The sequence below is a fragment of the Pongo pygmaeus genome, chromosome 4 (assembly GCF_028885625.2).
Source record: "Pongo pygmaeus isolate AG05252 chromosome 4, NHGRI_mPonPyg2-v2.0_pri, whole genome shotgun sequence".
In the NCBI taxonomy this organism is placed as follows: Eukaryota; Metazoa; Chordata; class Mammalia; order Primates; family Hominidae; genus Pongo; species Pongo pygmaeus.
Genome location: NC_072377.2, coordinates 732,653 through 758,512, shown reverse-complemented (window position 1 = coordinate 758,512; position 25,860 = coordinate 732,653). Strand labels below are relative to the sequence as shown.

The following is a 25,860-nucleotide window of genomic DNA, read 5'->3' as shown; positions in this document are numbered from 1 at the left end:
TCCATACGTCCATATGTACACATTATTTAGCTCCAACTTATATGTGAGAACATGTGGTATTTGACTTTTTGTTTCTGAGTTATTTCACTCAGGATAATGGCCTCTATCCATGTTGCTCAAGAGATATGATTTCATTCTTTGTTATGGACGGGTAGTATTACCTTGTGTATATATGCTACATTTTCTTTAACCAGCCCTCCACTGATGGATGCTTAGGTTGATCCATTTTCTTTTCTGTAGTGAATAGTATTGTGATAAACATACAAGTGCAGATGGTTTTTGATGTAATTAATTCTTTCCCTTTGGGTATATACCGAGTAGTGGAGTTGCTGAACCAAATAGTGGTTCTATTTTTAGTTCTTTGAGAAATCTCCATACTGTTTTCCAGAAAGATTACACTGATTTACATTCCCACCAACAGTGCTTCAGCATTCCCCTTTCTCACATCTTCACTAAAATCTCTTGCTTTTAGACTTTAATAATAGCCATTCTGACTGGTCTAATATGGTATCGCATTGTGATTTTAATTTGCCTTTCTCTGATAATTAGTGATGTTAAGCATTTTTTCATGTTTTTTGACACATGCACACAGACACATGCACACACACGCAAACAGATACAGGCACGTGGACATAGAGGTGCAAACAGACATGCACACACATACAGAGACACAGGCACACGCAGACACACTCAAACACAGAGACAAATAGACACACACACAGCTGAACATACACAGCTGAACACATACCAACATACATACACCGGCATGCATACTCACACATACAGGTGCACATTCACACACAGGAATGCACAAACACACGCATGCATGTGCACACACTCTTACACTCTCACATACACGTGCACACACACATCCCGGCAGACATTTTACCTAAGCTGCCAAGGACCCGTGGGAGCTGCTTCAACACCCCCATGAGCCTTCCCAGGCCCCACACCCAGGCAGGCACGTCGTTACTTCACTGACCACCCCCTCTGACCTCATGCACCCAGGCTGTAGCTTGTCCCCAGCCCAGAGCCCACACAGGAGCTGGTTGGGGTTCTCAAGGGGACCTGACTGCTCACCTGCTGTGGGACACACCCCCACGGGGCCCAAAGAAGCTGCTCAGCCCATAGACCATCAAAGGACATTCAGCTGCCAGGGGTGGGTGGACACCTGACAGGTCCAGCTGCAGGCCTGGTGGGAGCGACCCCACCTCAGTGCTGGGACCCGGCATCCCCACACTTGGCCTCGGAGGCCTTTTCATGTCTGCTGCTGTCCCCGTGAGTCCATTGCTCCACCCGCTCCCCGTGCCTCCATCTTCAGCATGGGGCCTCCCAATGGACCTGGGCTCCTGTCCTGGTCCCCCACTGCAGACCCAGATGGCCCAGCATCTCCCGCCATCCCTTCCACCCAGGGCTTCCAGTGCCATCCACCATGCTGCGTCTGCCCTTCCCAACCTCCACTGTCAGCCTGAGCCTCTGCCCACAAAACCCAACCCCAAACCCAGGCAGGGGTGGGCACGGGTGCCAGGCAGCAGGGGCTTGTCCCTGAGAGCTGTCCTCCTCCTATGTGACAGCTGCCTGGCCTGGTGCTCCCAACTGCGGACACAGAACCTGTGCAGAAAGCCGTGGAAACAGCCGCAGGCAGGCGTCCCGGTGAACGCTCCTGCTTACTGACACGGTGCCACAGGTGGAGCTGGGAAAAGCATTGGTGCTGGGGCGGTAGTGACCCCCACCCAAAAAATTCACATCGACCCAGAACCTCAGAGTAAGACCTTACTTTAAAATAGGATCTTTGTAGCTGTAATTCAATTAAAGATTTTGAGATTATCGCAGCTTATCCTGGTGGCCCTTAAATCCAGTGACAGGTGTCCTGATAAGCAAAGGAGGAGACAGACACAAACTCGGGGAGGAGGCCCCGTGAGGACAGGGGCAGGGGTGCAGTCATGTGGCCACCGCCCAGGACCGCCTGGAGCCACGGAAGCTGGAAGAGGTGGGAACCTCCGGAGCGCACAGGCCTTGATGTCGGACTTCTGGCCTCCTAAGCCAGAAGAGGAAAGCCCTGTTGTTCAACCCATGTGTAGTGATGTTCTAAGGAGCCCCAGGAAACATCTTATAACGGGACACTTGGCGTGGATCACATCATTGGCTGTGAGTCGGTTTTCAGTAACTGCAGGGTAAATGGAGGCTGTCCAGGTCTGGCAGTGGAGCAAGAGCTGGGGGCCAGGAAGGGGCACTGGACAGGCAGCCATGGCCAGGTGAAGAGCCTGGAGTCCCGAATCAGGATCCACCTCTCCCTGCTGAGCAAGATCCTGTGCCCCTGTTTCTGGTGATTTTGTAAGTGCTGACTGAACCGACTGTCGCTGGGAAATAACACACCCGTGACCCCAAGTCAAAATTTCATCCACAGACAAGGAAACAGACTCCATGAACACGCCGACTCCCGACGGTAGAAGCAGGGTGCCCACCCCAGCCCTGGTCACTGTGTGTCCTGCGCAGGGGCCAGGGCAGCCCAAGGCTCAGCTCTGTCCTCCTGCCGAGACCTCGCTCAGCCCCCTGGACGCCGCCCCGCGCCCGCTGTCTCTCCTCTCCTCTCCTCTCCTCCCAAAGGCTCCAGGACCATGTCTGCCTCTGAAGCCTGACGTTACCTCCCACTGCGATTTTATTGTAAACTCACTGCATTTATGTCAGGAGAGTTTGTACAGGTTTGAAAAATGCACTGAAGAGTCCCCTTGTGCCTAATAGGACAGTCAGAACACACCAAGGAGAGATTATTTCATTATTTCATTGATGCTGTTAGTAGGATCGGCCCGAGTGGGAGGCGCTCCGGGCTCCGCGGGACGAGAAGGCGGCCAAGCCCTCACTCTCACCTGACCAGCCTCCCTGCTCAGGTCGATCCGCGGCCGCGCTGTCCTCACCTGGACGCCCAGTCCCCAGGGTGCGCCCCGCCTTGGGGTCCGAGCACCCTTACAGCCCGGCCCTGCAGCTTCCCTGCACCGTCTGCCGCTCCTTAAAGAACTGGAGGCGGTCGGGGGTCGCCCCGAACTGTCCTCGAGCCCCCGTCGCTACCCACCCCACCCCAGGAGGCCGCGGCCGCGCTCATCCATCCCCTGCCGCACCGTCAACGCGCGTCCTGCGGGGCGCAGAGATCGGGGTTCGGTCGTCCCCGGGGGGGCCCCAGAGCCAGGTGAGGGGCCCCGCCGCCCCTGCCCAGCGGTTCCCACGGCCCGCGGGTCCGCCGCGCCCTGCGCTGAGCGGATACCTGGCGGCCGGCGGGGCCTGAGCGGAGCCGTCCTTGTAAGGCAGAGATCTCGGTGCGCCCCGCGCATTCCCGGGGCGGGGTGGGGCGGCGGGGGCGGGGTGGGGCTGCCAGTCAGCGCGCGGGGCGGGGCGCTGGGCGGGCGCCGGACGCTGGGGGCCGGGGGCTGGGGGCGGTCCGGAGCGGGGCGGGGCTGGGCGGGACGCGCGGGCTCTTGGCGGTGGCGGGAGCGCTCCGCCGAGCAAGGTCGCGAGCGGCCGAGTCGCGGAGGCGCCTCCGCTGCAGTCGCTGCGTCTCCAAGGTAAGAGGGCGCGGGGCTCGGTCCTGCGGGCGCGGCGCGGGGGGCACCTGGGGGCGCAGACTGGGCCCGTCAGCCCCAGCAGCCACCTGCGCCGCAGCCCCTGCCCCCGGCGCTCCCCCGAGCCCCCTTCCCGGGCCGCCCCGCGCGTCCCTGAGCCCCCGGATTGGGATGCCTGGAGTTCGGCGCTGCGGGCTCGGTGCCCGGAGGCTGCAGGGAAGCTTCTCAAAGGCCACGGGCGGGGGTCACCGTCGGCCGCGCCAGGGACAGGTCTGTCACTTTCTCCGGGCCCTGCGCCTGGCGCTTTGGCCTTTCTTCGCGGCCACGGACGCCCCTGCAGCCCTTCCCTCCAGGCCCTCCCCAGCCCGGGGCTCGAACCGTTTCCCTATTCCCAGGCCTAGGGGGCCGCCGCCTGTGTGAGGCGTGGGAAATTAGGGCGTGGAGGGCTGGAATGAAGCCACTGCCCGCAGCAGGTTTTGAGATCCCTGGCCACAGAAACGGCCCAGAATGAGCGGGTGTCGGGGTCCTGACACCACCGCGTCCTGGCAGGTGGGGCTGTCAGACCGCCCCCCGCAGAGCCTCCAGCTTCCCCGGGCCTTGGCTACCGTCCGCGGGCCTGTGGCGATGGAGAGGCGCTGCCGGGACACCTTCCCGCACCCCTGAGAGCAGCGCCCGAGGATCTGAGGAGCCCTTTATTCTGCGGTTTCGGTTACGTAAACGGAGCCCAGGGAGGTGAGAAGCGCGTTCCTCCCCGGCCGTGGCGGGGCTGCTATTTTGATAAGGGTTTGAGGGGACTGCTGTTTTGATGAGGGGTTCGGGGGCTGCTGTTTTGATGGGAGTTGGGGGGCTGCTGTTTTGATAGGGGGTTGACGGCTGCTGTTTTGATGGGGGTTGGGGGCTATTGTTTTGATGGGGATTTGGGGGCTGCTGTTTTGATAGAGTTTGGGGCTCTGCTGTTTTGATAGAGTTCGGGGGTCTGCTGTTTTGTAGAGGTTGGGGGGCTGCTGTTTTGATAGAGGTTGGGGGGCTGCTGTTTTGATGGGGGATTGCGTTCCCTCTCAGTGTCACCGCTGATCCACCTGGCATGTTTATTGGCTCTTCTGCGTGCAAGGCCCCTGGGGGACCGATAGAGGACCGGGCCCCTCCGCCCACCCCGGCCACCCCTCCCCGCCTGACTTCTCAGGGGGAGAGGTCTCCCCCCGCGCCCAGCCAGCCCCTGCCCCTGGGAGGTGACCCAGCTCCCTGTGGCCTGGGAGTAGGAGATGGGGCTGGACCAAGGCCGGGAAGGGGCAGGAAGTGGAGGGGAGTGAGGCAGCTGCAGCCTGATGCCGGCGCCTTGAACTGGGCTCTCGCGCCTGTCAGCCGCTCGGTGCCAGCCCCTCCCCACCACGTGATCCTCGGAGGGCCTGCGGGGGAGGGGCGGGCTCCGGGAGCGGCTGCGGAAGGCGAGCTCCAGGAGGGTGTGTGCGTTTTCCCGGGAGGGGTCTGCAGCTTTCATGGTTTCTAAAGGGATCTCTGATTCAGAAAGGCGCCGGCATGAACTCGCTCTGCATCTTCACAAAACATGAAGTCATGGGGATTGGACCGCGTGTGCGTGGAGGAAGCTCCGCTGGTCACTGGCTGCATTTTAATCTTAGAGCTGCGGTTGGTCCATCTTCCCGAATTCCCTGAAGTTGCAATAAATGTTTTAGCGATTATACAAGGTTATAAATGCTCATTGTGGAAACGAGCATAGAATGCTCATAGAAATGGTCAAAAGGGGCTTCCTTTTGACCCCCTACCCTAATTTGCAAGCCTCACACTAGCAGTGGCTGCCCTAGGCCTGGGAATCAGTAAACAGGGTTCGTGCAGGGGCTGGGCAGGGCGTGAAGGGAGGGGCTGCAGGGGGCCTCCGTGGGCACAAAGGCCAAAGCGCCACACGCAGGGCTCAGGAGAACTTCCTAAAGAAAATTAGGATCACCCATCGCAGATGGAGACTAGGGAGCTCTCTGGAGAGTCAGGCAGTCTGTTCCCTCCCAGGTCTGTGGGAGCCACTCCCTGCAGAGGACGCTGAGAATTAAAAGCTTCCTCGGGAGAGGCCGTGCCAGCAGAGAGCTGAGTCTATTTATAGCTGGTGGTGAGACAGGAGGAGTGTGTGAGAGGGATGCCATCTGGGGCTCTTGGGGCCCCCAGGCCAGTGCTGGTCAGCGCCCTGCAGTACCTGGCCCAGCCTGGTGCCCTCAGGCAGAAGCGCCTTCGGGAAGACACTCTGGGTGAGGAGAGTCGCTCAATGCCTCCGCCTGGGCTGGGGGAGCCAGAAGGCTGTGCCCAGGAGGGTTGTGGCTGGGTGTCAAGTCCCTCTGAGCCCACAGACCCTCAGTCAGGAGCCAGGATCAGGCAGCAGAATCTACACACGCCTAGTTCCTACTGCTCGAGCAAAAGGTGTTTCCTGGGAAGGAAGGTGTTGAGCTGCCTGGGTCAGGCCCAGCCACATCTGGGGCTCAGGCCTTGTCCCCAGCATGCACGAGCCAAACCCCAAGGTGCCCTGTGTGGATCCTCCTCCTAGGGAGACCAGCTTCTTCTTGGTGTGTGTGTGTTTGGGGGTGCCACAGGGCCATAACCCACCACATCCCCCTGATATGATCTTCTACCCAGGGCAGCCCCCACCCAGGGCAGCCCCCACCCAGATGATCCCCCACCTGGGGCATCCCCAACCCAGATGGTCCTCCACCCAGATGATTCTCCACCCAGATGATCCCCCACCCAGATGATCTGCCACCCAGATGATCCCCCACCCGGGGCAGCCCCCACCCAGATGATCTCTCACACAGGGCTTCCCTCCTAGGGCATCTGCAACAGGCTTTCCCCCTAAGGGCTTTCCCCCTTCCAGGACATCCACATCCCAGAGCCACCCCCTAGGCCATTCCTTCTCCAAGGCTGCACCACCCAGGACAACCCCCACAAGGATTCCCCACCCAGGGCATCTTCCCCACATGGCATCCCACGTTTGACTTCTTGGCATGATAAAAGGTGCTTGCCCATGTGGGCTCCACGTGATCACCCAGGGCACGTGGCATCACAGACCACATTTCCCAGATCCTGTAACCCCGACCTGCTCATTTGTTCACAAATGTCCAACGTGGCCTCCGCCCAGGGAATGCCACCAACAGCCGCACCTGCCAGGTGACTTCACACAGCTGCTGCCTCCCTCTGGCCATCAGTCATCAGTCAGTGGGGCCGGGAGCAGCCAGCACCGTGTATGGGGTATGGATGTGGCTTCAAACTCAGGCCCTGGTCCAAGTGCCCTCATGTCTGACACAGGCGAGCTCCCAGCACCCTCTGCCTTGTCAGGAAGCATGTGACACGTCTTCCTGGCTCACAGAGGTGGGCGAAGTGTGCTTACCTCAGCGTGCCCATGGCCACCACTCACTGTTCACCCGCTCACACTGGATCCCCGCCCAGAAACACACCAGGCCAGTCCCACCCCACTCAGAACTGCTGCTGGTGCCTCAGGGCCAGGGAGCCATGTCCAGACCCCAGCCAGCCCCGGGGACCTGACCCAGCCCCTTCCCCTGAGCCCAGGGCACCGCTGCACAGCTACCTGCATCTCCCACCCGTGGCATCTCACAGCTGACCTGGCCACCGTGGCTGCTTCTGGGGCGTCCACCCTCTCCTGCGCACACCGGCCCCCGCTTCTCCTAAGGCTGCCCAAGGGCCGGTTTCCTCTGCCCCTCGGCGGGGTGCCACCTCTGCCTTCTCAGTGCCAGAAGAGCCTGGGCCGTGGATGGAGCCACTGGGGTGAACCTCATTTCAGCCTCACCTCCCACCAGGCTTGTTCCTGCCACCTTCGCCAGTGCCCACGTGTCCCCAGGCCGCCTGCTGTGAGGGCCCCACCTGGCACCTGGCACAGTCCACCTGCAGTTCTAGTGCCAGCTGTTCTGGGCTGCCTCTCTTCGTGTTCTGGGAGTGGGATGGGGTCTTACTCACCGCCAGTTTTCCCATGGAAGCTCCAATTCCTGAGCACCGTGCTGTGGCTTTGCCCATTTTTAACGTTTAACCAGAAGCCACGAAGTGGGCACCCTGCTGTGCTGGCTCACGTGGATCAATAGTGTGCGCGAGTGGTCCGTCCACACTGCGTCGAGGAGCCCCAGGCGCTCGTGCTCAGTGCTGCCCACACTCCCGCGGGGATGCCCGCTGTCCCTCAGATCGCCATACTGTCAGCAGGCACGTGTCCACGCGGTTCCCCTTTCTTGGCAACTAGGGATGAAGCTGTCGTGGGCATCCCTGGGATGTTCTTTGGGGCACGTGGGCACGAGTCTCTTGGGTCAATCTGGAAGTGGAGCCATTGAGTCTGGGATCTAGTGTGTCTTTACATTCATCAGATGATGCCAAGCAGTTTCCCAAAGAGATTAAAGCCATTCACCCCCACAGTTTCCTGTTGACGCACGTCCTTGCCCGCACTTGCCACTGTCAGACTTTGCAATGTCTTAGCCTTTTCTAAGCCTGTGTGGAAGCCTTATGATTTGCATTTTCCTGGTCATACTAACGAAGCTGAGTGCTTCCCACCAAGCACTGGGCACTTGGATACCCCCGTCCCCGAGGGGCCTGTTCAAGCCGGCTGCCCTTTGTGTATTGAGTTCCTATTCATCTGTAGAGGTTCTTTATATATTCTGGAGACAAGCCAACATTTGTTGTGTGTAGCAAACATCTACTACCCTGGGGTTTGCCTTTTCACTCTCTTGATGATGTGTTTTCAAGGAACAGAAGTTCTTTCTTTTAATCTGGTGCCTTCTAAGAATCTTTTCCTGCAAGGCAAGGCTTTCTGTGTCCGTGTAACAAATTTCCCCCACACCAAGGATATCAGAAATTCTTTTGCATTACCTTCCCGAGGCTTCTTGATCTGATCTGGAGGACAGCCCTTTAGCATACAGATGCAGCTGAACCTTCCCTTAAATCAGGAAATTCCCGTCAACTGACTTTTCCTCACGCCAACCACGTATGCAGCCTTCATTTTCTCCACCTAAAAATGGGCAACCAGAGGCTGGATGGGTCTCAGAAGGCAGGTGCTGTTGGCAGCCCTGGCCTAACACCCATCCTTGCTTAGGCAGACCCCCAAAGGCCTCTGGAGCCCCCTGTGGCCTCTCAGTGCCACCTGAGGGCCTCCAAAGACTTTGTTCCCTGTGAGGGGTGCTGAGCCTTCTGATCCCACCTGCTGTGTCACTGTGTCCAGAGGCTGCTGACAACTGACACAGTCCGGGGTTAACACAACAGGAATGCATTCCCCCACCGTCCTGGAGACCAGAAGCCTAGCGTCCAGGCATCTCACAGGTCAGCTTCCTCTGGAGGCTTGGGGGGACCCTTCCTGCCTCTTCCAGCTCTTGGTGGCTCCAGCTGTCCTATGTGTATGGCTGCATCACTGCAGTCCCAGCCTCATGGGACTGTGTTAGTCCGTGTGTGTTGCTGTAACAGCACCAGGCATGGTAATTTACGAAATGATATGTTCACTTCTCACAGTTCTGGAGGCTGGAGAGTCCAAGATCAAGGTACCTGCAGGCTTGGCGTCTGACAAGGGTCCTTTCCTGCTTCCAAGACAGGGCCTGGTTGCCACGTCGTCATGCCCCAGCCCTTTGATAAGGGACTCAGTCATTCCCCGGAGCCTGGCCCCCGTAGCTCAATCTCATCCCCCAAAGGCTCTGTTAATGCCACCACAATGGGGATTAGGTTCCAGCATGGATTTTGGAGGGGACGAATTCAGCCTGTTGCACCTTCTCTTCTCTCTGTGTCTTTTCTTCTGCCTCTTCTAGGTAGAGACACTCACCATTGGATTTAGGGCTCAGCTGTGGATAATCCAGGATGATCTCATTTCCAGATCCTTTCTCCAAACAAGGTCTCGTTCACAGGTTCTGGGGATTAGATGGGGCCACCGTTGGCCCAGACCTGGCCTGGTCCCAGCTGCCTGCAGGTGCCCCGGACCTGGAGCCCCGAGGGTAACCCCAGGGCAGTGAGTGGGCTGGGGCGGGGCAGGGCAGGGTCCTTGTGCGTCTGGCGCTCAGTGAAGCTGCGCTGGATGAGGGACCAGCCCCTGGTTCTGCAGTGTTCTGTAACCTGCTCTGCCCCCCGTGAGAGCCCCGGCTGTTTTCTCCTGTAACCCATTATGCCTCCCGTGAGAGCCCGGCTGTGTTCTCTAACCTGCTGTGCTCCGCGTGGGAGTCCTGGCTGTCCCCACGGAAGGTGCCTTTAATGGAGGCAGGTCCCACCGCATCTGCAGGCGCCGAGTCTCCCACATGGTTGATGGGATGAGCCAGCCGGTATCTCTAGTTTATTCCCTTTTGGGATGCTCCGTTGGTGGAATGTCCTGTGCCGTGCTTTGGAGACATGGTGTTGGCCCGGGTGGTGAGCACTGGCTGGGCATGTGGTTTAACTCTCACTTGGGCCTTGGACAGCCGTCTCAGACCCGTATCAGTCTCCGCCACAGCATCCTTTGCAGAGTCCGGGAGCCCTGTTGCCCCTCCGTCCCACGGTGGCTGCGGAGGGTGCGCCGGGTCCCCCAGCACTGCCGGCCCGCCTGCGCCATGCTGGAATTCTCGCCAGGCCTCAGCCGCCTCCCTGCTGGGCAGGACTCGGGACCGGCTGCCGCCATGCGGAGGTCCCGCCCCCGCCCCCGGGCTCCCGCCCCCGCCCCCGGGCTCCAGCGCTACTGGAGCCTCCCCGAAGGGCGCCGCCCCCGACAGGTCCCATCGACCGCTCAAGGGCTGAGGAGTGCGGGCGCGCGGGGCAGGACTGCCGGGCAGCTCCGCCTGCTGCCCCGCGCGGGATCCACTGGAGAAAGCTAACTAGACTCCTGAGTGGGGTGGGGGTCTTGGAGAACTTTTATGTCTAGGTAAAGGATTGTGAATGCACCAATCAGCACTCTGTCAAAACGGACCAATCAACTCTCTGTAAAACGGGCCAATTAGCTCAGTGTAAAATGGACCAATCAGCAGGATGTGGGTGGGGTCAGATAACGGAATAAAAGCGGGCAGCCGCAACCCCCTGGGCAACTCTCCTCCGTTCTCTTCTGTGCTGTGGAGAGTTTGTTCTTTTGCTCTTAGCGGTAAATCTTGCCGCTCAGTCTGGATCCGCGCCGCTTTTCTGAGCTGTAACACTCAGCAGGGAGGTCTGCAGCTTTGCTCGTGAGGCCAGCGAGACCACCAGCCCCCGGGAGGGAACGAACAGCTCCAGACGCGCTGCCTTTAAGAGCTGTAACACTCACCACTAAGGTCTGAATTGAAGCCAGCGAGCCTAGGAACCCACTGGAAGGAATGAATAACTCCAGAGGTGTCACCTTGAAGAGCTGTGACACTCACTGCGAGAGTCCGCGGCTTCATTCTTAAGGTCAGCGAGACCATGAACCCACCAGAAGGAAGAAACTCCAGGCACATCTGAACATCTGAAGGAACCAACTCCAGGTACGCCATCTTTCAGAACTGTAACACTCACTGTGAGGGTCCGCAGCTTCATTCTTGAAGTCAGCGAGACCAAGAACCCACCACTTCCAGACACACTGCGTCTTGTGCTGCAGTGGGGTGTGCACAGACTCGAAAATGCCAGCTTTGGTCTGATTGGGAGCTCTGACTGCCTGACAGGCGCCCAGGGGTGAGAAGAGTGGGGCCGTTCACAGGAAAAATTCGGGGGAGCAGGAGTGATGTGCGATGATAGTGAAAAACAAGAACCGTCTGCCAAAGGGCTGTGCTGCGCTCAAATGGGCTCTGAAATAAGGAGTGGGGGCTGAGCTGCTTTGTTCCTTGACCCTGTTTACTCGGGGCAGCACCTCCTCGGCAGGAAGGCAGGGCTCCCGGGTCCTAGGAGGCCCTTTGGAGGGACAGGAGTGGTGAGTGAGCTCCACGGGGGCTCTGTCCACTCCTTCCCCAGTGAGGGTGGCTTTTGCTTCTGGGGCTTTGGGTCGCTGTGGTCCTTGATGTTGCTGTCCTGTTCACCAGCGAGGGTCTCTGGAGCTCAGAGCTGTCCAGGCTGAATGCCCAGTGGGCAGCGTGAGGACAGGACCACACTGCGTGGGCCCAGGAGGCGCCTTGCAGTGGGGACTTTCCCCTCAGTCCTACTGGCCAGGGACCTACAAGGTCTCTCTTAGGGCTGTGCCATGCCTGTGCTTTAGATTTACTGGGGGGCTGCTTCCCCCTGGTCCCGATCCCCTCCGCTGCCTCAGTCAGCGTCCTGGGGCCAGGTCATGATGGAACACTGGGCGTTCCAGAGGGGCCATCCCAGGGCCTCGGCAGCAATGTGGACCTGTGGCTGTGGGGCATTGGAGGGTCCATCAGGCCCTCGGGAGCTTTGCCACCTGCAGGCGCGAGAGGGTCCCGTTCCGGCAGTGAGGTCTGGCCCTGGGGTTTCCTAAACAGGAGTGGGGTTTAATGACAACAGTCTCCAGGGACTCTGGGCAGGATTGAAGGCTGTGATGGCTGCCAGCCCGGGGTGGAGGGTGCTCCCCATGGACAGGACTTTGGCGTAAAGGTTCTGAAGAGCCCAGCGGCAGCACACCCAGCTGAGCCTGCGGAGGCCGGGGTATCTGCATGGGAATCTGCCCATGGAGAGAGGACCAGGGACCCCAGGAGTTCCTGGCATGCAGGCCCACCTGCAGGGCCTGGGACAGCTCCTGTCGCCAGCTGAGAGATGCCTGAATACTACTGAGCGCCTTGGCCCCCACTCCCCCAACCTGTTACCCAATCAGCTTGCAGCACGGTGTGCCCCTCACAGCTTCCTGGATGCCAGTGCCCTGAGGGCATGGAAGGAAGGGGTTGGTGAGAGGCATCTGAGCCAGCATGGCCCCTGCCAGGGGCATCCATCGGTCACAGCACGTTGGACTCCTGGGCAGCGTGTCCAGGGGTAGAGGGAGCAGCTCGCACCCAGGCCCCAGGCCTCCAAAAATCACCAGGGAACGCCTTGTCATCATTGAACAGGGAGTTCTCCAGGGCACGAGCGCCGGCTCCTGCCAGGGAGAAGCATGCAGGGCTCCCGGGAACCTGAGCTAACAGAAGGTTTGGGTTGAGTGTGTGGCGTGCGTGCCGGATGCTCCGAGCCTGGTCACTTCCCGAGGAATGCTTGCCTTCGGGATCTGGTGGAATCCAGTCGGCTGCCATCACAGAGTGTCTTTCTCCGCAGAGACAGGTTCTCCCTCGGGCTGTGCCTGCATGAGGCCATCGGGTGTGAGGGAGATGGGGAGGGGGCTGCACTCCTTCAAGGATGAGAAGACTGAGGCGCAAGCTGCTGTCCCACCATGGGCACTTGCCTAGGAGCGAGCTGGAGGGTGCAGCTGTAGAAGCTCCTGGTGGCTTCTCCAGGGCAGGTGGAGCTGTCAGAGATCACATCCTGGCCTGGTCCAGCCCAGCACAACCCAGGGGGCCTGCAGGACACTTGTGACCAGGACAGAGGTTCTCAGGGAGGCCAGAGCCTGACGAGGGCCGAGGGCTGACTCTGAGGTCTCAGGCGCCAGGGAGGGGTGATGAGCTGAGAGGGGTGGTGACTCCCACTGGCTCCGTGGCTCCTGCCTCCACCTCTGACCCGGCACTGCTGTTGATGTGAGCACGGCCTGTCCACCAGCCTCCTCCACCAGCAAGGCTCAGCCACCCCACAGCCGTCCATGTGGAGAGTGATCGTGTAGGCTCTGTTGGTGCCACCCCAGCGTGGGCGTGGGCAATGAACAAGGGAGCACCGAGGCTGCTGCTACCTTTAGAACAGCAGCTGGCCCTAGTGACAGAGACCCCAGGCCCTAGTTACAGGCTCCAGGCCCAAGGGGCCGACCCCTGGCCCTAGTGAGAGACCCCAGGTCCTAGTAACAGGCTCCAGGCCCAAGGGACAGGCCCCGGCCCTAGTGACTGACAGACCCCTGGTCCTAGTGAGAATCCCCTGGCCCAAGTGAGAGACCCCCGTTCCTAGTGACAGAGCCCTGGTCGATCCTAGTGCCTGGCCCCTGGCCCTGCTTACTGATGCCACAGGGACACCCGGGTTTCCAGCCCCTGGACAGCTCCGTGATCAGAGGCTGGGGCTGCTGTTTCTCCAGCCCTGTCACTTCTGTTCTGGCAGCTTTTCTGTAGGTTTGGCTTCTGGCAGTCCAGCGTCCAGTCTGAAGGCATTTCCCAGGAGATTCATTCTGACAAATGGGGCCCAGGTGATTTTCCCTGGGGCCTCTTGGGAACAGGGACAGCACGTGGGGTTGGGGCTAAGGTGGCCTGGGGTGTCTGGGACAAAGCCCCGCCTGGGTGGCCGAGTCCTTGGAGCTGGTGACGCACCTGGGACAGGTGTTCCCCGGCCAGCGAGAACGCTTCGTTCCCCAGGACAGCCACCCTCTGGGGTCTGCCTCTGCCTGTCCCACTCTGAGGTCTGTGGTGCCACCTCTGCCCTCGTCTTCTGCCCTCTCCAAGCCTGTTTTGAAGATGCCAGTTGGACCACACAGTCTTGCCCACACCCGTGGGTGAGCCCATAGGCGCCATCCTCCTGACTTCCTGGGGAGGCGCTGGGGGTGGGTGGGAGTGGGGTGGGCTCAGCCTCCAAGCAGGTCCTGGCCCTGGGGGTGGGGGCGCGAGTCGGGTGGGCTCAGCCTGCAAGTAGTTCCTGGCTGGGCCCCACTTGGGCTCCTGTGGGGCCTGGCCAGGGAAGGGGCATGTGCTGTGAGCAGGCACCTGGGTCAGGGCAGGGCTGGGCACGTCCCTCCTACCTGGGAGGTGCTGGCCAGTGGGAGAGGGTGCAGGTGCACCCCTGGATGCAAGCCACAGGCCTGGGAATGCAGGGCACATGTGGGATGGTGGGCACAGGTCTGGGAGTGCAGAGGGACCCCCTGGGGGTTCAGGGCACACGCGTGGAGATGGTGGGTACACGCCTGGAGCTTGTCCTTTGACCCCTGGGTGAGCAGTTTGTCTTCCTGGAGTCTCTTCTGCTACACAACCTTCTTTTCCCTCATGGTGAAAGAGGAGAGCCTCTGGGGGAAACGGTGTGAGGGTCTGCACTCAGGGCTCAGGTGCGCTGCACCCAGAAACTGGGAAAGTGGAGGACGCCTGTCCAAGGAGAAGCAGCTGGCACAGCTGCATGCCATGCTCGGTGGAGAGCACCAAGGGAGAGGCGCCCGCCCAGGCTCGTTGTCCATCTGACACCTCCATGTTCTCTTAAAATTAAATGTATTCTTATTACCGTCATTGTGGAAACAGCACATGGGTCTAATGAAGCGAAACAGACAGCGCGGCTCCCGTCTCCTCCGCTCCTGCTCCGGGTCTGTGGCCCGCGTCCTGCTCCTCCAGACCCAGCAGCAGCCTGGCTGTCTTCCCACAGCGGCACGTCGCGCCTAATTCATTCTGTCATTTTTAGTTTAAAAACCTTTTAAAAAAATGTTTTGTTAAGCTAATCCATGTTTGAGGTAAAACAAAACTACAAGAACCTAGAACAGTGAAGCTCGGATGGGCTCTGAGGTGAGTCCCCGTGTGAGACTCCTCAGCACACACCCCACGCAGAGGCGGGCTTTAGAAGCATTTCTGGCAGCTGGCGTCTGAGGTCGGCACTGCTCTACCCCTTGGTGCAGAAAGGCCGGGGCTGAGTTGGAACGGGTTCCACTTTTCCCTCTAGAAGCTTCTGGGCCTGGTTCTCAGCCCTCCAAAGCGCCCGTGGCCTCACTCCCGTGTGATGGCCATGGGTTCCTGCATCTACTCCTTCTTCTCGGCTGTTGACGGCTGTCACCCTCGTCTTCCTGGGAAGCCCAGAGTCACCAAGCACCCTCCGCAGGGGTGTGGCCACATCTCTGAGCTCACACCCACTGCAGGTGGCCTCACTCCCCTCAGCGTGAGTGGGACAGTGGACGTGGGTATCCAAGTCCTGGCCCGAAGCATTTTTCATCAGAACGTTTGAAGCCAGTGTCTGTCTTCGGTAGATCTGGCGATGGCCTGACCCGTTCCTTTCTGCCCTGTCCCCCACGGCCCCCACCGTGCTTTCATGCATGCCATCTCATGCTGCTTGCTGTGCTGAGAGGGGCTGAGCCCAGCACAGGTGGTGCCTGCCCAGCAGGGGCTCAGGGACACCTTGGCGCAGGGGCCGCAGGCTGGACCGTTCTCACGCACCGTGACTCTCACCTGCCCGCATCTCTGCTCACGCACGTTCTCTTCCACCGGGTCTGAAATTGCCTGCTGGCCTCCCTCTGACCTGCCTCAGTTTCTCCTCTTCACTCCTCGCTGCCTGATGTTTCATTGCCTTGTTTATTTATCACTTGTCCCAACTGATAGGCCTCATGAGGGCAGGACGGTTTATGTCCCGCTCAGCCCTCCAAGGCCAACCTCCAAGCTTATCCAAAAACTCGTGCAAAGCATGTGCTGATGGGCTGGGACGTCCTGCGTGAGCCCTGAAGGTGGCTCCGAGGGGCTTCCCTCATCCCTTTGCTCCCAGACGGGCCCCACGGGGTGCAGGTTCTCAGATGACTCGCTGAGGTGTATGAATAAGGGTCTCTGTTCAGGCGCGTCCCCACAGGAGATGAGACCACAGAACGCAGCCCTGAGTTTGAAGCATCCCAGAAGGTTCTTTCTCTCTGACCCGCACGCCCACCACTGTTCTGGGTGCTCACAAAACCCGCCATCGCTTCTGGTAATTTCCCAACCGCTCCTCCTGTCCAGCGACCCCTGCTGCAGAGGCCCAGGGGAAACACAAGCCAGGCCCGTGAGAAGCTCCTGTTTCAGACAAAGAAATGGTGTCAGCGATAAAACTGGAAACTGTTCCTGGCTCGGACACCTGACCCGGCCCTTCCATCCCCAGGATCCCGCCCCTACGCGGCCCTGCCCCCACCAGGATCCTGCCCCCAGGCGGCCCTGCCCCAACCAGGATCCTGCCCATGCGTCCTCCACTGGGTTGGCATCTGCATTTTTGGTGCCTTCCAGGGAAAAGGGTGAGTGGGTGGGGCCTGAGGCCCTTAAGGTCCTCTGTGTAGGGAGTGCCCCTGGATTTTTTTCCGGCTGTTTTGGGGGAATTTGTGGGATCTCACGTTCAGCAGGGGTCACACTCAGGACCCCCACGATGACAGAGCCACACTTTGGCCATGACTGGTGCTGAGAACTCCAAATCTGAGAGGGCTTCATGAGTCCCAGGGTTGGGACACCTACTTGTGTCCTCGGCACGGACCCTCCCACCGGCTCTTGTGTCTGTGGGCAGAGGCCGTGTTCAGCTCTCAGTGCAGTGCTGACGGCCGAGCTGGCGTCCAGGCCCCTTGGGGAAGCAGCTGTCGTGCCCTGAGTCCAGCACCTCACTCTGAGTCCTTCAGGGCCTGACTGGGTCTCACCAGAGCCCATGTGTGGTGGGGAGGCAGCCTCGGGAGCCCTGCCCTGTGGCATAGCCCTGCGTCCCCGAGCCCTGCCTGGGTGGCACCCCTCAATCTTAGCCCCACGGCCCAGCCGCCTGCTCTGGGGGCGGGCGCCTTACAAAGTCCAGAGGGCGTCCCTGTGCCCTGATACCGGTGCCCCCACCACTGCCTCAGCCCTGCACACTCACAGTCCCCTCCCCTGGCCGGGGCCACCGTGGGCTCGGCAGGCCCAGGGCTCCTGGGAAGAGCATCCTGAGGTGCCCCCAGGGCCATCACACACCCTCCCCAGCCTAAAGCTCCATCTAAGGTCAGAGGCTCTGCACTGGGGAGGGAGCGGCTGTCACACGACTGCTGTGGACCCTCCCGGAGGATGGTGCCCTGTCACAGACCATGGGGAGGGTGTGATCCCGAGGTGTCCTCCAGAGCTGCAGAGCGGGCGTCCACAGGAGGGACAGTGGAACTGTGGCAGGGAGGGGACCCGGGATAGGCTCTGATGCTGCCAGTCACACCCTGAGCCTCCTCGGCCTGGAGCCCCTGGCACCCAGCTCAGCTCCCACCCTGGGCTCTGCGTGCTGCTGGCTTTATCTGGCTTAGGGGGTCCTTGCCCCAGTGACGGCAGTGGGCAAGACCTCGCTTGGCTCTGCTCTGCCCAGGGCTGGACACGTGTGCCTACGGGGCAGCTGGCTCCACGTGTCTGAGGGGCCCCACGCCCAGCCCCAGGAGGGCCTGCCCATCTCAGCCCTCGCCACATCCTGGTGCTTGTTGGTATGGTGGGGTCTCCTGGGCTGCACCCCGGTCAGCTGGGACATGGCCCAGGTGACACCTTTCTCTTCTCCTTCCTCCACAGCAACATGGCTGACAAGGCCAAGCCCGCCAAAGCTGCCAACAGGACCCCCCCCGCCCCAAGTCCCCGAGGTACCCCTCGAAGGACTGGGTGGCCAAGAAGCTGTCGCTGGAGTTGGAGGACATGTGCACCGAGTGGAGGTGTGGACAGCCGTCTCGCAGGGCTGTGGTGCTGGTCAGACCTCAGTCAGGGCTCCTTGTGAGCAGCGGGACTCGAGCCACGTTCCTGAAAAGCTGCCAAGAGGCCTCTAAGGCCAAACCTCACTAGCATCAGGAAGGGTTCACATCCCAAACTCAGTCTTCAGCAAAGACCGGAGTGCTGGCCCAGCCTGCTCCTTGAATCTGGAAAGCAGTCTTAGAAAAAGAAGAGCTGTTAGATGATTATGTCCAGGACGGTGTCAAAGGATGGCGTGCACTAGGCCTGTCCAGCCCGTCAGGGGCGCTTTGTTGGCCTGGGAGTAATTAAGAGGCTTGTCCTTTGAATGAAAGTGTGACTCACTTGGGTTTGAAACGCACTCACGGGCTCACATGAGGAACACGCAGCCCGGCAAGGGTTGCCTCTAGATTCCTGCTTCCCTCGCTCTCACCCGCATGCCTGCTGGTTGTCTTTCACCCAGCTCCACCATGCCAGCGTGGTTTTCTCCAGTGTGTGAAGGATAAAAACGGGCTGATCTATATAATCTTCAGCTTATTTTCCTAAAGAGGATAGACTGTTGATCCATATTTAGCTTAAGAGAGTGTTGAGACCGAGGCACCGGTTGGGAACTGAGGAACTCCTGCTCTGATCCCATGAGTGGTATGTGGGTGGTGACTTGAGCGTGGCAGACATGCTGTCAGATTCATGCGCTCCGGGTGCACACGCCACCGTTTCGCTGTTAGAGCACGCAGGACAAGATTTCTTCTTGGAATTGTTGAGTGATCCATTTGAAAATGTTCTCAAAGTATTGCTGGTGTGGTGGCCAGCGATGCGGTATTTTTTATTGCGTTGACTTTGGGGTGATAAAGAAATGAAATTGAAATGAAGTTAGTTTTGAGAATGGTAGTTGGCTTTTGCAAATTTGTTTTCAGGTGATCATTATAAAGTCCCCCCACCCGCACCAATCACATCCACTGTGATGTGGAGAAAGGGCTCATGGCACTGCACTGGGGCACCGCGTTGGGGTCACGCCTGCCGCTCACGGCCTGCCACGTCTGTGTTGCAGAGGAGGAGACCCACCCAGTGGACTTGAGCTTGCTCTCCAGTAAGCTGCTCCCAGGCTTCCCCACGCTGGGCTTCAAAGACGAGAGAAGAAACAAAGGTAAATCCATAGTCCCATCCTAGGAGCCGGCTGGAGCAGGGAAGGTGGCGGGGGTTTAGTGGAGTGATGGCAAATGCTGCTGATTCCTGCTTCAGGGTTTCCTCACTGTACCTGGATTCATATTTTCGCATGGGTAGGATTGAGATCAGTTACAGTGACAGGAATGAAACTTGTGTTGGATGGGGACACACACAGCGGGGACCTTGGTTGCATCACTGGACTTCACCTTGGTCAGTGTTTTGGGGTCCTTGTGTTTCTGTCCCTGTTGCGTTACAGAACATCTCTTCAGGGGTCAGAATGTGTGGCCCCTGGGCCTTGGGTCTGGCCTGTGTGTTCTCCTCTCCGTCTGCACTGCTGCCTCCTGGCTGCGCTGCTGCTGGGACCTCCTGCACGGCCCCACCCTCCACTTCTCCACCTCTGCTGGGTCCCTCCCGTGCAGACAGCTGCATGGACACTGCTTCTGCCGGCCCTTTCTCCCTCAGCCACTCACGCCATCTGCTAATGGGACAGCTCACTATTCCCTCCAAACCATGGCCTTGGCTCAAGAGCTTCCTTGTTTCTGGAATGTTCTTTCCTCCAGCTGCAGGTGTTGGAATTCTGCCTGGTCTGGGTCTCCTGTTGAAGGACGCCCTCCACAGGGAAGGATCCTCTTGCCTTCACCACTTGCCTTCACCAGCCCCTGCTCCCCTCTTCCTCTTGGGGCTGTTGTGGTTGTTGATACTTTTTTTTGTTGTATTTGACACACTCCTTGTTCTCACCCTCTAACACAGTTCTCAACCACAGCACTTTTGTTCCTGGGGATGTTTGGCAGTGTCCAGAGACGTGTTGATGGTCCCACTGGGGTTGGGGGTGCTGCAGGCATCTGGTGGGGAGACGCCAGGGGTGCTGCTCCACGCCCTATGGGATACCGCACAGTACACCTGGCCCGTGTCCCCCACAGCGAGAGCTGGCCCTGGGCAGGCGTGGTCCCTGTGGTGTGTGTTGGTTGGGATCCTCCACAGTGACAGACGGTGCCCTCTGCCCACGTCTCCACACAGCTCTTTTGCTTGTGGAGCTCACCCCTTTGCAGAGAGCTCATTTCCCTGCCGTCTTTGGCCTGCAGAAGTAAAATGAGGGGTGGTGAATTACACCCCTGCTGGTTACACATGGAAAACTCAGGAGCGAGAATTTTGTGGAGAGCAAGAGAGGTGAGACTGGGATGCTGGCTGCCAGCCAGGCGGTCCCTCAGCCCCTGGAGAAGCGGGGTGGGGCCTGCACACCGAGTCCTTCCAGTGAGTCCAGTGATGCTCTCTTTCTCCTCTTCCTCCCAGTCACCTTTCCAGTGCCACTACCGCGCTTTCGATGCGGAATAATTCAGTATTTGGTGACTTGAAGTCGGACGAGATGGAGCTGCTCTATGTAGCCTATGGAGATGAGACAGGTGTGTAGTGTGCGCTGAGGCAAGTGTCGGCCCTCGGGAGGCCTTGGCTGCTGTGCAGCTTGAGCTGCGTCCTGGTGTGGGACCCGGAGCCCCACATGTGTGCGGGTGGGGAGAGAGCCATCCCGCAGCCATCCAGATGACAGCTCAGGTATTCCCGTTGCTTTCAGTCATCCACCCAGGTCTGCCACTGGCCAGGTCCTCCACCCAGTGTCCTCCATACCCTGCAGAGCTGTTTTCCATTGCCACTTGGCTCTGGCCGGGGTCAGATTCTGCAGCATGTCTGTTCATTACCCTGGGCAGGGCCCTGCATCGACTCCAGCCCAACCCCTGCTCCCTCTGCGGGGAACGTGGCCCCAGGCAGTGCTGGGCCATTGGCTGTCAGTGCTGGTCCTGGGGGCCACGTTCCCAGTCCCCGTGGTCTCCCTGACAGTGGGCGGGGCCGGCCCTCCCTGGAGCTGACGGCGCAGGTCCTCCCCTTCTGTGTCCTGCAGATGGACACCCGCTCCGGGAGCCAGTGTTCCGTCACCCCAGAAGCCATACTCAACAATGAACAGCTGGTCTTGCCGCCCCGCATCTCCAGAGTGAACGGCTGGTCGTTACCCCTGCACTACTTCCAGGTGGTGACTTGGGCTGTCTTCGTGGGCCTTTCCTCAGCCACCTTCGGGATCTTCATTCCCCTCCTGCCTCATGTGTGGAAATACATCGCCTACGTGGTATCCTCTTCATCGTGGCATGGTCTAAGCGGGAGGGGTTCCTGGAGAACCCTGCGATGGACCTGGCTGTGGGGTCTGGGCCATGGCTGCCCGGCGGTACCAGTCACCTGCCCTGGGCCAGACTATATCCCCCGAGCCTGCAGGTGGGCCCAGTGGCCACTCGTGCTCTGTGCAGCCCTTGCTCAGGGTCAGGACAGGACAGCTGCTAACCCCACATCAGGCCATTCCTGCGTGGCCCATGGTCGGATGGACAGAGCAGCCACTGACCCTGTGTCAGACCTTTCCCGCATGGCTCAGGGTGAGGTTGGACAGGGCAGCTGCTGACCCCATGTCAGGCCATCTGCTCCCATCTCCCAGCAGGTGGGGGACCCGGGTCTGCTCCCATCTCCCAGCAGGCTGGGGGCCCGGGTCTGCTCCCATCTCCCAGAGGGCAGGAGGCCTGTGTCTGCTCCTGTCTTCCAGTGGGTAGGGGATCTGTGTCTGCTCTCACCTCCCATCAGGCGGGGGCTCACGTCTGCTCCCATCATCTTCCAATGGGCGGGAGCCTGCATCTGCTCCCATCTCCCAGGGTGCACGTCCATGGGGCATGTGGGCTCTGCACTACCCGCAGCCGACCGTGGCATTCAGGCGAGAAACCCCAGGCCCCCTAGGGTTGCTAAGACATGGATGTGTGGGGACAAAGGGGCCTGGGGACAGTTGGCCTGCCTTTGATGCCTTGGGGCACTGGAACCATATTTCTGAAAGTAGATGTGTTATTCCTCACTAGAGCCTTCCTCAGTGGGGAAGTGGTGACACTGTGTCCAGAATTGGTGGGTTCTTGGTCTCACCGACTTCAAGAATGAAGCTGCAGACCCTCACGGTGAGTGTTACAGTTCTTAAAGGTGGCATGTCTGGAGTTTGTTCCTTCTGATGTTTGGATGTGCTCAGAATTTCTTCCTTCTGGTGGGTTTGGGGTCTCCCTGGCTCAGGAATGAAGCTGCAGACCTTCACGGTGAGTGTTACAGCTCATAAACGCAGTGCGGACCCAAAGAGTGAGCAGCAGCAAGATGTATTGCGAAGAGCAAAAGAACAGAACTTCCAGTGTGGAAGACGACCCAAGCAGGTTGCTGCTGCTGGCTCAGGCAGCGTGCTTTTATTCCCTTATCTGGTCCCACCCACATCCTGCTGATTGGTCCCTTTTACAGAGAGCTGATTGGTCTGTTTTGACAGGGTGCTGATTGGTGTGTTTACAACCTCTGAGCTAGACACAAAAGTTCTCCAAGTCCCCACAGAGCACTGATTGGTGCATTTACAAACCTTGAGCTAGACACAGGGTGCTGATTGGTGTGTTTACAAACCTTGAGCTAGACACAGAGTGCTGATTGGTGTATTTACAATCCCTTAGCTGGGCATAAAGGTTCTCCAACTCCCCACCAGATTAGCTAGATACGGAGTGCTGATTGGTGCATTTACAAACCTCGAGCTAGACATAGGGTGCTGATTGGTGTCTTCACAATCCCTTAGCCAGACATAAAGGTTCTCCAAGTCCCCACTAGACTCAGGAGCCCAGCTGGCTTCACCTAGTGGCTCCTGCACCGGGGGGCAGGTGGAGCTGCCGGCCAGTCCCGCGCCATGTGCCCGCACTCCTCAGCCCTTGGGCAGTGGATGGGACCGGGCGCCACGGAAAAGGGGGCGGTGCTCATCGGGGAGGCTCGGGCTGCTCAGGAGCCCATGGCGGTGGGGAGGCTCAGGCATGGCGGGCTGCAGGTCCTGAGCCCTGCCCCGCGGGGAGGCAGCTGAGGCCCAGTGAGAACTGAGCACAGCTCCAGCAGGCCGGTACTCCTGGGGGACCTGGCGCACCCTCCACAGCTGCTGGCCCGGGTGCTAAGCCCCTCACTGCCCGGGCGCTCCGAGTGCAGGGCCCGTGGAGCCCATGCCCACCCCGAACTCGCGCTGGGTTCCCGCCCACGCCTCTCCCTTCACACCTCCCAGCAAGGGGAGGGAGCCGGCCCTGGCCTCTGCCGGCCCAGAGAGGGACTCCCACAGTGCAGCGGTGGGCTGAAGGGCCCCTCGAGCGTGGCCAGAGTGGGTGCTGAGAGTGAGTGAGGGCTGCCAGGGCTGCCAGCATGCTGTCACCTCTCAACACCACTGCGTGGTCCTTGGGCTGGGCCATCCCCAGCAGGTCTCTGGTAAATGGTGAGCGTGGTGTGTATCACTGTGGTGCGGGCAGGGTGGCGTAGGGGCTGGATGCAGCGTGAGCAGGTACCCTGAGGACCGCAGCCTGCCAGCCTGAGCGCCTCAGCCATGGGCAAGGCCATGTCTCTCCTTCCCGAAACTTGCTCCTGTGGCGTCTTTCAGTTTATAGAGAGGTAGAGAGTACAGTCAAGCGGACCCACGGGTGCCAGTCACCTGCTTCAACAGTGAAGCTTTTGCTAACCTTGTTTTATATCTCACACGCATGTGTACCCGAGTAACCTTAAAAAATCTCGGACATCGGGAAATTTCACCTGTAAATGCTCCAGTTTGTGTCTAACAAACTTTTATTTTTATAACACCATGTTTTATCTCACTTAAAAATTATATAGCCATTTCTTTACATCATAAATTCGTTCTTATCCATATGGCCATTTCCCCAATTTTCGAAACAAGTCTTTCTACAGATGCGTGGCTCACATCAGGAGCCCACGTGCCATGGGGCTGCTGTGTCCCTGAAGCCCCCCTTCCTCCATCCGTTTTGCTCCCAGGCCTTTGACTGTTCAGAGAAACTGGTGCCTTTGCCCGCAGGAGGCCCCTCAGTCTAGACTTGGCTGGAATTTTCCCCAAGTGCAACAGTCTCCCTTATGGGAAGGCTTTTGATAATGAATTCAGTTTCTTTGATAAAGAGCTATTCTGTTTCTCTGTTTTCTTGTTTCTATTTTCATAGGTTGTATTTTTCTTCTTCTTCTTCTTTTTTTTTTTTTTTTTCCCTGAGATGGAGTCTCACTCTTGTCATCCAGGCTGGAGTGCAATGGTGTGATCTCGACTCACTGCAACCTCTGCATCCTGGGTTCAAACAATCCTCCCGTCCCAACCTCCTGAGTATCTGGGACTACAGGTGTGTGCCACCACGCCCAGGTAATTTTTGTATTTTTTCAGTGGAGACAGGATTTCACCATATTGGCCAGTCTGGTCTCGAACTCCTGACCTTGTGATCCACCCACCTCGGTCTCCCAAAGTGCTGGGATTACAGGCGTGAGCCACCGCGCCTAGCTGATAGGTTGTGTTTTTCAGGAAATTGGAGTATTTCATGTAAGTTGTCATATTTCTTGGAATACAGGTGTTTACAGTGTTTCCCGCAATCCTTTTCCCATCTGTAGGGTCTGAGTGCTGCGCCCTCCTTCCTCACTATGCTGGCCATTTGTGTCTTCCTCCCTCTTCTTCATCAGTCTTCCTGGGGCTTATCCCTTTTATTGATCTTGAAAAGAGTCAGCTTTTTAATTATTAATTTTCTCTATGGTTTGCCTGTTTTTACTCCATTTAAAAAAAAATTCTGCTTTTATTTTTACTACTTCCTTCAACTGACTTTGGGTTTACTTTGCTCTATTTTCTATCATCTTAAGATGGAAACTTAGGTCATTGATTGTAGACCTTCCTTACTTTTTAATGTGTGTTTAAAGCTATGGATTTTCTGTGAGCACACACACAGACCCAGGCATGCACAGACAGGCACACACTGCCAGTAAGGCTTTTGGCCTCTCATTCAACCACCCTGTGTGGCTTGGTGATTCAAGGGTGTCTCCCCAGGGATTTGGAGCTCAGTCTCTGGGTCTTGGGTGCCTTGTGCAGCTAAAGTTCCCTTGGGAGGTCAGGCCACACCCTATCTACAAGTCTGAAATGGGCTGGTCCCAGCTGGTCTCGCAGAGAGCCTTGCCAGGGGTCCAAGGATGTGCTTCAGTGAGAGACGTGAGTGCTGACTGTGGCATACACTCATCCTGGGCGCTCTCTGGCTCCATCCCTCTTGCAACCTGCATCTTGTTTGCAGGTGGCTGTCTGGGGCTGTGAGTGGCCATCTGGGGTTGTGAGTGGCTGTCTGGGGCTGTGAGTGGCCTTCAGGGGCTGTGAGTGGCCGTCCAGGCTGTGAGTGGCCATCCAGGGCTTTGAGTGGCCATCTGGAGCTGTGAGTGGCCTTCCAGGGCTAGGAGTGTCTGTCTGGGCTGGGAGGGTCTGTCTGGGCTGGGAGGGTCTGTCTGGGCTGGGAGGGTCTTTCTGGGGCTGTGAGTAGCTGTCCGGGGCTGCAAGTGACTGTCTGGGGCTGGGAGTGACTGTCCAGGGCTGGGGATGGCTGTCCGGGGCTGGGAGTGTCTGTCTGGGGCTGGGAGTGTCTGTCCAGGGCTGTGAGTGACCCTCCAGGATTGCGAGTGACTGTCCAGGGCTGGGAGTGTCCGTCTGGGACTGGGAATGTCTGTCTGGGGCTGTGAGTGGCCGTCCAGCTGTGACTGGCCATCTGAGGCTGTGAGTGGCCATCCGGGGCTGTGAGTGGCTGGCTGGGACTGTGACTGGCTAGCCAGGACTGTGAGTGGCTGCCCAGGGCTGTGAGTTGAGTGGCCGTCTGGGGCTAGGAGTGGCTGTCCAGGGCTGTGAGTGGCAGTCTGGGGCTATGAATGGCCGTCTGGGGCTGGGAGTGGCCGTCTGGGCTGTGAGTGGCCGTCCAGGGCTGGGAGTGGCCATCTGGGCTGTGAGTGGCCGTCCAGGGCTGTGAGCAGAAGACTTTGTG

The 25,860-nt window shown here is 58.8% G+C and overlaps 1 protein-coding gene and 2 long non-coding RNA genes across 5 annotated transcripts in view; 2 read left to right on the top strand and 1 right to left on the bottom strand.

The window, feature by feature from the left end:
* Window positions 1-3,481: 3,481 nt before the first annotated feature.
* On the top strand, window positions 3,482-9,398 carry LOC134739572 (uncharacterized). Its single transcript, XR_010126355.1, has 3 exons — window positions 3,482-3,557; window positions 4,104-4,286; window positions 9,338-9,398. It is a non-coding gene; the product is annotated as an uncharacterized LOC134739572 (long non-coding RNA).
* On the bottom strand, window positions 4,703-10,182 carry LOC129037487 (uncharacterized). Of its 3 annotated transcripts, XR_010126353.1 has the most exons (5): window positions 9,723-10,182; window positions 9,352-9,436; window positions 8,415-8,553; window positions 5,755-8,338; window positions 4,703-5,221 (listed from the first exon to the last, which is right to left on the bottom strand). It is a non-coding gene; the product is annotated as an uncharacterized LOC129037487 (long non-coding RNA). The 3 variants fall into 3 exon arrangements; XR_008502821.2 differs by having other exon boundaries at window positions 5,755-8,553; XR_010126354.1 differs by lacking the exon at window positions 9,352-9,436 and having other exon boundaries at window positions 5,755-8,553.
* Window positions 10,183-10,988: 806 nt separating this feature from the next.
* The window catches only part of LOC129037485 (probable palmitoyltransferase ZDHHC11B), a 58,452-nt gene continuing 43,580 nt past the window's right edge, over window positions 10,989-25,860 (top strand). The window contains exons 1-9 of the mRNA XM_063665424.1: window positions 10,989-13,695; window positions 13,862-13,998; window positions 14,437-16,443; window positions 17,702-17,838; window positions 18,900-18,995; window positions 19,091-19,225; window positions 19,576-20,182; window positions 20,306-20,415; window positions 20,907-21,128. Of these exons, the coding sequence (XP_063521494.1) occupies window positions 20,401-20,415; window positions 20,907-21,128 (237 nt within the window). The 5' untranslated portion in view covers window positions 10,989-13,695; window positions 13,862-13,998; window positions 14,437-16,443; ... (3 more) ...; window positions 19,576-20,182; window positions 20,306-20,400. The remainder of the gene's footprint in view (window positions 13,696-13,861; window positions 13,999-14,436; window positions 16,444-17,701; window positions 17,839-18,899; window positions 18,996-19,090; window positions 19,226-19,575; window positions 20,183-20,305; window positions 20,416-20,906; window positions 21,129-25,860) is intronic.